Here is a 14949-nt window from a genome sequence, read left to right on the forward strand (position 1 = left end):
AAACGTTGATAAAATATGAGGCTACTTCTTCACATTTTACGCTCAGCAATGCGCACATGGAAGTAGGCTATAAGCGCAAATGTTTCATTAGCGGGGGATTTTTTTTTTTTTTATATCTAAAGTGACCCCAAATGCAATTATGCATGTAGTGCTTTTATTATAAAGGTGCATTTTAGTGGTGAAAATTATCTTCCTCCAAACTTGAAACTCACACGCTGCTCATATATGTCAGTTAGGCTCTACACCCCTTGTAAAGTGGATTAATTAACCTGTTAGGGATAGGGGGCAGTATTTGCACGGCCGGATAAAAAACGTACCCGATTTAATCTGGTTACTACTCCTGCCCAGTAACTAGAATATGCATATAATTGTTTGATTTGGATAGAGAACACCCTAACGTTTCTAAAACTGTTTGAATGGTGTCTGTGAGTATAACAGAACTCATATGGCAGTCAAAACCCTGAAACAAATCCTGACAGGAAACTGAAATCTGATGTGTGGATATCAGTTCAAACATTTGCCATTGAAATCATTTAGCACTTCCTATGGCTTCCACTAGATGTCCCCAGTCTTTACAAAGTGGTTTTAGTCTTCTATGGTAGTAACTGACCCAAAGAGAGGCTGTTGATATTGGTCACAGGGGATGGGCCATTACCATTGTGACGTCGGCGCCCATGGCTACTCTCCCTTTTCGAAACGTTTTGAAAAACAATGCAACCGTCCCAATGGAATATTATTGAAGCCCTGGTTGAAAAAGCCCCTAAAGATTTATGTTATACATGTTTGAACGAACTTAAATATATATTTTTTTGCTCATTCCTGACGACAAGTCAGACGCACACGGTACATTTTCACTAGCCTTCGGAGCGCGCTAACACTATTGGGACATACATTTTTAACTTTTTTGAACAAAACTACATTTGTTATGGACCTGGGATTCCTAGAAGTGCCTTCTGATAAAGATAATCAAAGGTAAGGGATTATTTACAATAGTATTTTTGATGGTTGATCGTTCCAAGATGGCTCCAACATTTATAGCCTAGACTTTTTTTCTGGGCATACCACGTCGTTTATTGCAAAGTGTGATTTCCCAGTAAAGTTATTTTTAAATCTGGCAAAGCGATGGCATTCAAGACATGTTAATCTATAAGTCTTTGAATGACAATATTACATTTTAACAATGTTTTCGAATAGTAATTTTGTAAATTGTAGCGCTAATTCACCAGAAGCATTTGAGGGAAAAGATTTTCTGAACATCATGCGCCGATGTAAAATGCTGTTTTTATATATAAATATGAAATTTATCGAACAAAAAAATGCATGTGTTGTGTAACATGATGTCCTAGGAGTGTCATCTGATGAATGTTGTCAAAGGTTAGTGCTGCATTTAGCTGTGTTTTGGGTATTTGTGATGCATGCTAGTTGCTTTGAAAATGGCTGTGTGATTATTTCTGGCTGGGTACTCTGCTGACATAATCTAATGTTTTGTTTTTGCTGTAAAGCCTTTTTGAAATCGGACAACGTGGTTTGATTCAGGAGAGGTGTATCTATAAAACGGTGTAAAATAGTCAAATGTTTGAGAAATTGAAGTTATAGCATTTATGAGGTTTTGCATTTAGCGCGACGCGATTCCACTGGCTGTTGATTAGGGTGGGACGCCCAGACAGGTTAATGTGCTTAATTTTAAGGAGTTATTTGGCCACTTTAGTTGTGATACAAACCTCAATAAATCATATAGGCCTATGGTCACACACGTGGTGTGTGACTATGATTCGAACAAGTCACAAAAAAAGGCATTGTTTCTTATGCTGGGCATCATTCAAAAGTGATTATAATTCACAAGTGACAGGCTAATATTGTCAACCATCAGACTTTTCTTGATTTAATCTTGTCTTTACATAAACTAAATAATATGTGTGAAATTTGTTTTGATTTAGAATGGACCATTATCATGCACCTGTATCGAAACAGGGGCAGCTGGAAAAAAATATCATCTATGCACTTAAATAGCGTTTGGAGGATGCATTTCCCCGTGGCAGCCAGGTAGGCTATACTCCTGTTGGAAATATAAGAAATGTGCTTAATATTAGGAAAGTTGAGAAATAAATTTAGTAGGCCTAGCCTATAGAAAACTGATGGGATCCTCTTTTTATTAGTGGCCATCACTCGGTTTTCTCCCACAATTGCATAGCCTATAGAAATGTTACGCAACATGACCTCATGGGCTCTCATGAAGTGTTTGATTAGATTTTCCATTTCATTGATGTCAGAGTGATTAGAGGGACATTAGAGTGCTGAGTACCAGGCAGTTAGCAAGTTTGGCAGGCTACTAATGACAAGCAGCAGCATCAGCGCTTGGAAAAGCCTAATTACTGTGACTAAACGGTCATGTGGAATTTGACAGCCTTCATGACCAGTGACCGCTGGTGTTGCGGTAATACGGTCACCGCAACAGCCCTAGTTATATACAGCTGATGTGTTGTGCATTGAAGTCCACAAGCGAAGAGAAGGAATATAACGTGGCCGTTATGAGTGAACTCTGTTTACGCGCGATCAGGGGTGTATACATTCTGCCGATTCTGTTGAAAAACATTTCTTCAAAAGAAAGTAAACGGAACAAAACGGGGATAAACATACCTGAATTTGTCCAATAGAAACTTGTTTGCAACTGTTGGACTAATGATTACACCCCATATCAGCTAGATGCAGGCAAATGTGTGCAAGGCGGTATTGAATGTCACGGTTGGTCACCTCAAATTTGTCTCTCGAACTGTATATTTCTACGTTTTAAACTTTCATTCATAGGCTAGGTTGTAACAACCTCATGATGGGAAAATGTAAGTATCATGTAGTAGCCTAAACCTATCGCTGTTACATTGAACTGGGTGAATGGAATATGAATGAGAGTCATCCAATAAGCTGTAATAGGAATAAGGCCATGGTCATGAAAATAAAATCATCCTCCCTCATCTTAAACAGCACTGTCCGCCACTGTGGTAGACATATAGGCCCCACGTGCACCGCACACACAGAGACGGGCATTCCAGTGGCGTTGTTGCCTCTGGAAAGATAGTTTATTTTTGGTCAATTGCAAATTACTGTTTCAATAAATCATTAAAAAAAGCAAATTGTGAGCCAAAAACTAACGTGATTAGGTCAAAACATTTTTAAAATTAATAGAAAAATCAATCAATCACTCGCACCCTTGAGACCAATAAAAACTGTGTCGCACTGCCAAGTCAAACAGCTGCAAATGTGACTGATTGGTCGCAGTATCAAACCCTGATGTTTGACATTTGCCAGAAAGAGCTTCCCTCTCTAAAATGGTTAAAGCAACAACAACAAAAATCCAATGACTGGTTTGTATAAACCTGCTCTGCCTCTATGACCTCAATGTTGCAATTTACAAATGCTATTATCCTTGTCCCATAGAGTGAATAGTGTCCTGACAAGACAGCAACTTCTCTGAGTAAGGAAAAATCATGCATCAGCGATATGTAAAGTGCATTCATAAAGTATTCAGACCCCTTTACTTTTTCTACATTTTGTTACGTTACAGCCTTATTCTAAAATGTATTAAAATAGTTGTTTTTTCTCAATCTACACACAATACCCCATAATGACAAAGCAAAAACTTGTTTAGACATTTTTGAAAATGTATAAAAATCCCGAAATATGACATTTACATAAGAATTCAGACCCTTTACTGAAGCACCTTTAGCAGCAATTACAGCATTGAGCCTTCTTGGGTATGACGCTACAAGCTTGGCACACTGGTATATGGGGAGTTTCTCCCATTGTCCTCTGCAGATCCTCTCAAGATCTGTCATGTTGGATGGGGAGAGTCGCTGCAAAGCTATTTTCAGGTCTCTCCAGAGATTTTTATTTATTTTATTTCACCTTTATTTAACCAGGCAGGCTAGTTGACAATAAGTTTCCATTTGCAACTGCGACCTGGCCAAGATAAAGCATAGCAATTCGACACATACAACAACAGAGTTACACATGGAATAAACAAAACATAGCCAGCCGTAGAGAAATGCTTATTGAGGCTAGTGTTTCCTAGCCTCAGAGCAGTGGGCAGCTGGGAGGTGCTGCTCTTATTCTCCATGGACTTTACAGTGTCCCAGAACTTTTTTTTAGTTAGTACTACAGGATGCAAATTTCTGTTTGAAAAAGCTAGCCTTAGCTTTTCTAACGGCCTGTGTATATTTGTTCCTATCTTCCCTGAAAAGTTCCATATCACGGGGGCTAATCGATGCTAATGGAGAATGCCACAGGATGTTTTTGTGCTGGTCAAGGGCAAACAGGTCTGGAGTGAACCAAGGACTATATCTATTTCTAGTTCTACATTTTTTGAGTGGGCCATGCTTATTTAAGATGGTGAGGAAGGCACTTTTAAAGAATAGCCAGGCATTATCTACTGACGGGATGAGGTCAATGTCATTCCAGGATACCTCGGCCAGGTCGATTAGAAAGGCCTGCTCGCAGAAGTGTTTTAGGGAGCGTTTGACAGTGATGAGGGGTGGTCGTTTGGTCGCAGACCCATTACGGATGCAGGCAATGAGGCAGTGATCGCTGAGATCTTGATTGAAAACAGCAGAGATGTATTTGGAGGGCGAGTTAGTTAGGATGACATCTGTAAGGGTCCCCATGTTTACGGACTTGGGGTTGTACCTGGTAAATTCATTGATAATTTGTGTGAGATTGAGGGCATCAAGTGTTAAGCATGTCCCAGTTTAGGTCACCTCGTAGCACAAGCTCAGATGATAGTTGGGGGGCAATCAATTCACATATGGTATCGAGGGCACAGCTGGGGGCAGAGCGAGGTCTATAGCAAGCGGCAACAGTGAATGACTTGTTTCTGGAAAGGTGAATTTTTAGAAGTAGAAGCTCGAATTGTTTGGGTACAGACTTGGATAGTAATACAGAACTCTGCAGGCTATCTTTGCAGTAGATTGCAACACCGCCACCTTTGGCAGTTCTATCTTGGCGGAAAATGTTATAGTTAGCGATGGAGATTTCACGGTTTTTGGTGGTTTTCTTAAGCAAGGATTCACACATGGCTAAGACATCCGGGTTGGCAGAGTGTGCTAAAGCAGTGAGTAAAACAAACTTGGGGAGTAGGCTTCTAATGTTAACATGCATGAAACCAAGGCTTTTACGGTTACAGAAGTCAACAAATTAGAGCACCAGGGGAGTGGGAGTGGAGCTAGGCACTGCAGGACCTGGATTAACTTCCACATCACCAGAGGAACAGAGGAGAAGTAGGATAAGGGTACGGCTAAAGGCTATACGAACTGGCCATCTTGCACGTTCGGGACAGAGAGTAAAAGGAGCAGGTTTCTGGGCACGATAGCATAGATTCAAGGCATAGTGTACAGACAAAGGTAAGGTAGGATGTGAGTACATTGGAGGTAAACCTAGGCATTGAGTAATGATTAGAGAGATATAGTCTCTAGAGACGTTTAAACCAGGTGATGTCATCGCATATGTAGGAGGTGGAACAACATGGTTGGTTAAGGCATATTGAGCAGGGCTAGAGGCTCTACAGTGAAATAAGACAGTAATCACTAACCAGGACAGTAATGGACGAGGCATATTGATATTAGAGAGAGGCATGCGTAGCCAAGTGAACAGATGGCCGATCAGGTTCAAGTCCAGGCTCTGGCTGGGCCACTCAAGGACATTGAGACTTGTCACAAAGACACCCCTGCGTTGTCTTGGCTGTATGCTTAGGTTTGTTGTCGTGTTGGAAGGTGAACCTTCGCCCCTAGTCTGAGGTCCTAAGCGCTCTAGAGCAGGTTTTTAATCAAGGATCTCTCTGTACTTTGCTCTGTTCATCTTTGCCTCGAAGAAATAGTCTGGACAAAAATCTGGTTGCTAATTCTTTTTTGATGCTAAGCAATCAAAGAATGCTTGCAATGAAGGCTGGCTAACATTCTTGTCACTTGCTAGCTAACAAGCTGTCGACAGCAAACAAAGATGTAAAACTCTCCAGCTGAAATGACAGCAAACTATCTGCATCTGTTTGTTTTAGCCGTTTTCTATTGACATCTCTTTGGATATAGACAGTGCATTTGGAATGTATTCAGCCACCTTGACTTTCTCCACATTTTGTTACGTTACAGCCTTATTGTAAAATGAATTAAATATATATGTTTTTTTCCTCATTAATCTACACATAATACCCCACAATGACAAAGCGAACAGTTTATTTCATTTTGGCAAATGTATTAAAAATAAAAGGTGTGCCTTACTTACATAAGTATTCAGAACCTTTGCTATGAGACTTGAGATTGAGCTCAGGTGCATCCTGTTTCCATTGATCATCCTTGAGATGTTTCTACAATTTGATTGGAGTCCACCTGTGGTAAATTCAAATGATTGGACATGATTTGGAAAGGCACACACCTGTCTATATAAGGTCCCACAGTTGACTGTGCATGTCAGAGCAAAAACCAAGCCATGAGGTCGAAGGAATTGTCCGTAGAGCTCCAAGACACAATTGTCTCGAGGCACAAATCTGGGGAAGGGTACCAAAACATTCTGCAGAATTGAAGGTCCACAAGAACACAGTGGCCTCCATCATTCTTAAATGGAAGAAGTTTGGAACCACCAAGACTCTTCCTAGAGCTGGCTGCCCAGCCAAACTAAGCAATCGAGGGAGAAGGGCTTTGGTCAGGGTGGTGACTGACAGAGCTCCAGAGTTCCTCTGTGGAGATGAGAGAACCTTCCAGAAAGACAACCAATCTCTGCAGCCCTTTATGGAAGAGTGGCCACATGGAAGCCACTCCTCAGTAAAAGGCACATGACAGCCCGCTTGGAGTTTGCCAAAAGGCACCTAAAGAAGGGAAAGGGGGATACCTAGTCTGTTGTCCAACTGAAAGTATTGAACTGAAATGTGTCTTCCGCATTTAACTGAACCCCTCAATCAGAGGAGCGGGGGCTGCCTTAATCGACATCCACGTCTTCAGCGCCAGGGGAACAGTGGGTTAACTGCCTTGCTCAGGGGCAGAACGACAGATTTTTACCTTGTCAGCTCGGGGATTCGATCCAGCAACCTTCCGTTTACTGGCTCAACGCTCTAATCACTAGGCTACCTGCCAGACCATGAGAAACAAGATTCTCTGCTCTGATGAATTCAAGATTTAACTTTTTGGCCTGAATACCATGTGTCACATCTGGAGGAAACCTGGCACCATCCCTACGGTGAAGCATGGTGGTGGCAGTATCATGCCTGCGGGGATGTTTTTCAGTGGCAGGGACTGGGACACTAGGCAGGATCGAGGCAAAGATGAACAGAGCAAAGTAGAAAGAGATTCTTGATGAAAACCTGCTCCAGAGTGCTCAGGACCTCAGACTGGGGCGAAGGTTCTCCTTCCAACAGGACAACGCAGGAGAGGCTTCAGGACAAGTCTCTGAATGTCCTTGAGTGGCTCAGCCAGAGCCCGGACTTGAACCTGACAGAACAACTCTGGAGATACCTGAAAATAGCTGAGAAGCGACACTCCCCATCCAACCTGACAGAGCTTGAGAGGATCTGCAGAGAATAGGAGAAACTCCCTAAATACAGGCGTGTCAAGCTGATAGCGTCATACCTCCCCCCGCCCCCTCCTCCCTCTCTGCGGATGACTTTGTCAACCATTTTGAAAAGAAGGTCGACGACATCCGATCCTTGTTTGTTAAGTCAAATGACACCGCTGGTCCTGCTCACATTGCCCTACCCTATGCTTTGACCTCTTTCTCCCCTCTCTCTCCAGATGAAATCTAGCGACTTGTGACGGCCGGCCACCCAACAACCTGCCCGCTTGACCCTATCCCCTCCTCTCTTCTCCAGACCATTTCCGGAGACCATCTCCCTTACCTCACCTCGCTCATCAACTCATCCTTGACCGCTGGCTACGTCCCTTCCGTCTTCAAGAGAGCGAGAGTTGCACCCCTTCTCAAAAAACCTACACTCGATCCCTCCGATGTCAACAACTACAGACCAGTATCCCTTCTTTCTTTTCTCTCCAAAACTCTTGAGCGTGCCGTCCTTGGCCAGCTCTCTTGCTATCTCTCTCAGAATGACCTTCTTGATCCAAATCAGTCAGGTTTCAAGACTGGTCATTCAACTGAGACTGCTCTTCTCTGTGTCACGGAGGCTCTCCGCACTGCTAAAGCTAACTCTCTCTCCTCTGCTCTCATCCTTCTAGACCTATCTGCTGCCTTTGATACTGTGAACCATCAGATCCTGCTCTCCACCCTCTCCGAGTTGGGCATCTCCGGTGCGGCTCACTCTTGGATTGCGTCCTACCTGACAGGTCGCTCCTACCAGGTGGCGTGGCGAGAATCCGTCTCCGCACCACGTGCTCTCACCACTGGTGTCCCCCAGGGCTCAGTTCTAGGCCCTCTCCTATTCTCGCTATACACCAAGTCACTTGACTCTGTCATATCCTCACATGGTCTCTCCTATCATTGCTATGCAGACGACACACAATTAATCTTCTCCTTTCCCCCTTCTGATAACCAGGTGGCGAATCGCATCTCTGTATGTCTGGCAGATATATCAGTGTGGATGACGGATCCCCACCTCAAGCTGAACCTCGGCAAGATGGAGCTGCTCTTCTTCCCGGGGAAGGACTGTCCGTTCCATGATCTCGCCATCACGGTTGACAACTCCATTGTGTTCTCCTCCCAGAGTGCTAAGAGCCTTGGCGTGAACCTGGACAACACCCTGTCGTTCTCCGCTAACATCAAGGTGGTGACCCGATCCTGTAGGTTCATGCTCTACAACATTCGCAGAGTACGACCCTGCCTTACACAGGAAGCGGCGCAGGTCCTAATCCAGGCACTTGTCATCTCCCGTCTGGATTACTGCAACTCGCTGTTGGCGGGGCTCCCTGCCTGTGCCATTAAACCCCTACAACTCATCCAGAACGCCGCAGCCCGTCTGGTGTTCAACCTTCCCAAGTTCTCTCACGTCACCCCGCTCCTCCGCACACTCCACTGGCTTCCAGTTGAAGCTCGCATCTGCTACAAGACCATCGTTCTTGCCTACGGAGCTGTGAGGGGAACGGCACCTCTGTACCTTCAGGCTCTGATCAGTCCCTACACCCAAAGAAGGGCACTGCGTTCATCCACCTCTGGCCTGCTCGCCTCCCTACCTCTGCGGAAGCACAGTTCCCGCTCAGCCCAGTCAAAACTGTTCGCTGCTCTGGCACCCCAATGGTGGAACAAGCTCCCTCACGACGCCAGGACAGCGGAGTCAATCACCACCTTCCGGAGACACCTGAAACCCAACCTCTTTAAGGAATACCTGGGATAGGATTAAATAATCCTTCTAACCCTCCCCCCCCCAAAAAGATATAGATGTACTATTGTAAAGTGGTTGTTCCACTGGATATCATAAGGTGAATGCACCAATTTGTAAGTCGCTCTGGATAAGAGCGTCTGCTAAATGACGTAAATGTAAGACTCGAGGTTGTAATCACTGTCAAAGGTGCTTCAACAAAGTACTTTGTAAAGGGTGTGAAATGTAATTATGATATTTCCGTTTTAATAAACTTTCAAAAATATCAACCTGTTTTTGCTTTGTCATTATGGGGTACTGTGTGTAGATTGATGGGGGAAAAAAACAATTTAATCAATTTTAGAATAAGGCTGTTAGGTAACAAAATGTGGAAAAAGTCAAGGGGTCTGAATACTTTCTGAATGCACTGTGTATTTTTTGTCACACAACTATTTTTTAAGTGAGATTTCCAATGCACTTTTTGTCTCAATATGGTTATGTATGTGCCATTTACAAGAGTAAAGGTATCAATGAGTAGAACTCCTCTAAAGTAAATAGTACCGCTCCTTTTTCACAAGTGCATTAACACCAAATTGAACACAATTGGAGACTGTACAGGTAATAGTAAGGACTGTTTAGCAGGCAGAAAATGGTGCCCAATATTCATTCAATATAAGGGTTTATGAATGCATACCTGGTCCAGCTCTCTCTGTGTCTCCTCCTCCATCCGGCGGATGTCATCCATGGTTAGGTTCACCCAACGGTCTAGCCAGCAGAAGAGCTGCCGATGAAAATTAGTGAAGAGGCGCTTCTCTTGCTGCTCCAGGAGGGGGAGGGATGGAGGGCAGAAGAGGGGATATGAGAGGTTGGTGAGAGAGAGGTATATATTCTTATGGAACTCTTTTTCTAATTGCCATTGCAGTGATCTTAAAGTGACTAGGTACAAACCAGCCTAATGATGACCTTTTACCCTATTGTCTTCACCTGTCAAGTTCTTTCCAATCAGTGCAGATGAAAGGGAGGAGACAATGAGAGGATGTGATTTTAAACAATCGAGAGAGCTTAGAGCAGGGGTTCTCAACCTTTCTTACACAAGCAAGGCCCCACATTAGAATTTTCTTATTGACCAATCCTAAATCTAGTAGGGCATGTCAATCTGCTTTACATATATATAAAAAAAGATAATTGGAATGTACTACCACAAAGAGATCATGCAGGACAATTGATTTTTTGGTTGGGATCTTTGAGGGCTCTCTCTCTGGTAGGGATATGCATTTTACAGTAGATCAGAACCAGTTCAAGTGAAACGGTACCTAAAACAAATATAAAAACAGATTTAAATATATGTTGTTCTTGAAGAAAAAACTGAATTATTCAAGTAAAACTCTCACTGCCTGACTAAGTGGATGGTTATATAGACTGGAGCAGTTACTCTGAAAATCCTAACATGTCTTTCTATTGTGAATACGTGTTTGTCATACATTTTTGACAATTCATACAAATTGCTTTTAAACCCAAACCCAGCCAGAAGTTGGCTCTTAATCCAATTCTGAGACATTCACCTGCATTTATCTTGCTCCATGTTATACCAGCACTGATGTATGTGCCATTTGGAATGTTGAGTGAAATACTGTTTTATCACATACATTGTCAATTTGAACAATTTAACACATTAACACATTTGGAAAATGTTTGTATTGTACAGCAGTATACAATAAAACCCTCCTCCCCCTGTTGAGAACCAAACAACTACTGAAGAGTAGAGCAGAGGTGTAAATGTGGATACCTTTCCTTAACCATGTGACTTTTTTTGTGGTATTTAGGCAGTGACATGGTCAAATAAAATCACAGAAAGGAGTTTTGGGTTACTGCTATCATGTAGACTCACCTCACACAGATAGATGGTTTGAGTTAATATACACTCTAAACTACAATACAGGATCATCAGAATTAAACAATAAATACATGCGTATACACATACAGTGGGGGAAAAAAGTATTTGATCCCCTGCTGATTTTGTACGTTTGCCTACTTACAAAGAAATGATCAGTCTATAATTTTAATGGTAGGTTTATTTTAACAGTGAGAGACAGAATAACAACAACAAAAAATCCAGAAAAAAGCATGTCAAAAATGTTATAAAATGATTTGCATTTTAATGAGGGAAATAAGTATTTGACCCCTCTGCAAAACATGACTTAGTACTTGGTGGCAAAACCCTTGTTGGCAATCACAGAGGTCAGACGTTTCTTATAGTTGGCCACCAGGTTTGCACACATCTCAGGAGGGATTTTGTCCCACTCCTCTTTGCAGATCTTCTCCAAGTCATTAAGGTTTCGAGGCTGACGTTTGGCAATTCGAACCTTCAGCTCACTCCACAGATTTATGGGATTAAGGTCTGGAGACTGGCTAGGCCACTCCAGGACCTTAATGTGCTTCTTCTTGAGCCACTCCTTTGTTGCCTTGGCCGTGTGTTTTGGGTCATTGTCATGCTGGAATACCCATCCATGACCCATTTTCAATGCCCTGGCTGAGGGAAGGAGGTTCTCACCCAAGATTTGACAGTACATGGCCCCGTCAAATGACGCGGTGAAGTTTTCCTCTCCCCTTAGCAGAAAAACACCCCCAAAGCATAATGTTTCCACCTCCATGTTGGACGGTGGAGATGGTGTTCTTGGGGTCATAGGCAGCACTCCTCCTCCAAACACGGCGAGTTGAATTGATGCCAAAGAGCTCCATTTTGGTCTCATCTGACCACAACACTATCACCAGTTGTCCTCTGAATCATTCAGATGTTCATTGGCAAACTTCAGACGGGCATGTATATGTATTCTTGAGCAGGGGGACCTTGCGGGCGCTGCAGGATTTCAGTCCTTCACGGCGTAGTGTGTTACCAATTGTTTTCTTGGTGACTATGGTCCCAGCTGCCTTGAGATCATTGACAAGATCCTCCCGTGTAGTTCTGGGCTGATTCCTCACCGTTCTCATGATCATTGCAACCCCACGAGGTGAGATCTTGCATGGAGCCCCAGGCCGAGGGATATTGACAGATCTTTTGTGTTTCTTCCATTTGCAAATAATCGCACCAAATGTTGTCACCTTCTCGCCAAGCAGCTTGGTGAGAAGGTGACAACATTTGGTGCGATTATTCTGCTATAGCCAATAGAAACGCATTGAATAACACATTTGTACATGACAAAACATACCAATCAAAAATAAATCAGATGGAATCAGGGGGAACATTTTCGTTTTTTAGACCCATGTTTGGTCACATTATTTGTTACACTTTTTACCCCACATTGTGCCTTTTTACAGCCTGGTACTGGGTTACCTTTATACGACTCCCTTGAAGCTTGTGTGCATCGCAGAGCAACACAACCGACACCTTCGTGTTCATGAGTCTCCCCTTACGCTATTGGTGACAGTCGGTTTTGTGAGAAGACCTCTTCAAAATGATGACGTCTGCGACAGAATTCAGAGGACTGCCGTAAAGCTCTTGGTTATAGATGTGGCCATAAGCCAAAATCCATTGGCGGATGGTGTTGGTACTATTTGAGTATTTAAAACCTTAGTTATCTGAATTATTCGTTTTAACTTAGATTGGCTTACCCCTGCCTCAGACCATTTTAAGAATATTTGTCTTGACTTTAACCTGACTCAACTGATTGCAAAACCCGCACGGATGAATGTAAAGAAATCCAGCAAACGCCTCACTGATTGGGGGCTATCTGTCAGAATTAGGTCAAAAGTACTTTTCCAGCGGTGTCTTTGCTAATTATCCCAGTGATCACTGTCCTATAAAAACAGGTCCGGTCCTTCGTTAAATTGCAGAAAACAAATTATTCAGTCAACACTCATTCCGGTTATTGGCTATGGCAATATCATCTATATACAAATGCAGCTGCCACTGTATTGAAGCCATTGGATGCAGTTGATCATAGCGCATTGCGCTTTATTACAGGCGATAAGTTCAGTACACATCATTGGATTTTGTATCAGAAAGTAGTCTGGCTCCCTTTCAAGTCTTGTAGATCGATGTTTTGCATTATTTTTGTTTATAAAGCCCTCAGGCATAAACTTCCGCTATACCTTACCTCATTCTAAACCTTCAGACGTACAAGTTACCAGACCCGGATTCAGGGATGTCTAACCCTGGAAATCTTTTCAATCTCCATTGAGTAAGGTAAATCTGCTTTTCATTTTTTTGTGCCTCATGTGGAATGATCTCCAAAACTCCCTAAAGTTGGTGCCTCTATGTCAATTCAGGCAGATGTTACAGGACCTGTTTACTCAAGGATGTGTTTGATTCATATGATTGTGTTTTACTTTTCATGTTTGCGTTTCATGTATTGTGTCATTTTATGTGTATAGTGTTGGAATGGGCTAAATTTGAACATTGAGATATTAAATGAATGATAGGAAGTGAAAGAGACTTGGTTTTATGTCAGAAGTTAATGGTTCTCTGAAGAAAGACAGATGGCTTCGGAATGTGTTGGGTGGACGAGAGGAGAGCAATGTGTGAAACAGGGGAGACATCTGGACATCTGTGAATTAGATGAAGGAGGGGTTGAGGTCAGGAGGGGAGGACAGATTCTCTTAAGGGAGTAATAAAGGTGTGGTATCCTGTTACCCTCTTTACTCTCTTCCTGTAGAACCATAAAATGTAAGGATTGGAGAGAAGGAGGAGAGTTTTAAGTGGAGGTATATAACTGTGATGGTGAGAATTGTTTTGCTGTCTGAATACAGCTGTACAGAACCTTTGGGGAGAATTAAACTTGGTTAAAGCTTATCTAGTGTCCATGAGTTATTTACTCAAAAAATAAGAACCTAACAATAGTGTAATTGTTGTTTATCGATGTGTTCTTGCAGGGCTCATCTGCAAAAGAGACTGTGGTCCCAGCATGACTCCCTGGCTAAATAAAGGTTAAATATATACCACCAGTGACCAACATTTTCAGTCGCAATTTGCTTTCATCTCATGTAATGATTTTCATGATATTGATCATTCTAAGCTAACTTTAATACGCAAAAGTTGCAATGTAAAAGCTAAGGTTCAGATAGTAGCTAACATTAGCATTCAGCTAACTAGTAGTTAATAATATATGCTGTTAGAAGGATGCAGAAATGATTTTGTTTAGCTTGCTACCTAGCAATGTGTAATACAAATAACACTGATAACTTTACTGTATTAGGCTAATCCTACTGATGAAGCTTATGTTGTTAGCTAGCTAGCAGTAGCTGATGCGTGATATTGTTTTGTAATTGAGTTTACGGATGAGAAAATAAACCCTTTAATTGTCTGCACATGAGTTTCAGGTTCCTTGGTTTTCCCCATCACCAACAAACTATCATGGTCCAAACACACCAAGACAGTTGTGAAGAGGGCACGACAACACCTTTACCCCCTTAGGAAACTGAAAAGATTTGGCATGGGTCCCCAGATCCTCAAAAAGTTATACAGCTGCACCATCGAGAGCATCCTGACCGGTTGCATCACCGCCTAGTATGGAAACTGCTCGGCAAATGACCTTAAGACGCTACAGAGGGTACTGTGTACGGCCCAGTACATCAATGGGGCCAAGCTTCCTGACATCCAGGACCTATATACTAGGCAGAGGAAGGCCCACCCGGACTATTTACATTGACACACCGCCCTTTGTTTTTACACTGCTGCT

At 42.7% G+C, this 14949-nt stretch overlaps 1 protein-coding gene across 1 annotated transcript in view; it reads right to left on the minus strand.

The window, feature by feature from the left end:
* The window catches only part of pitpnbl (phosphatidylinositol transfer protein, beta, like), a 75952-nt gene that overhangs the window by 14382 nt on the left and 46621 nt on the right, over positions 1–14949 (minus strand). The window contains exon 10 of the mRNA XM_014192145.2: positions 9969–10091. Coding sequence (XP_014047620.2) covers positions 9969–10091 — 123 coding nt within the window. The remainder of the gene's footprint in view (positions 1–9968; positions 10092–14949) is intronic.

The sequence above is a fragment of the Salmo salar genome, chromosome 03 (assembly GCF_965601325.2).
Source record: "Salmo salar chromosome 03, fSalSal1, whole genome shotgun sequence".
Classification (NCBI taxonomy): Eukaryota; Metazoa; Chordata; class Actinopteri; order Salmoniformes; family Salmonidae; genus Salmo; species Salmo salar.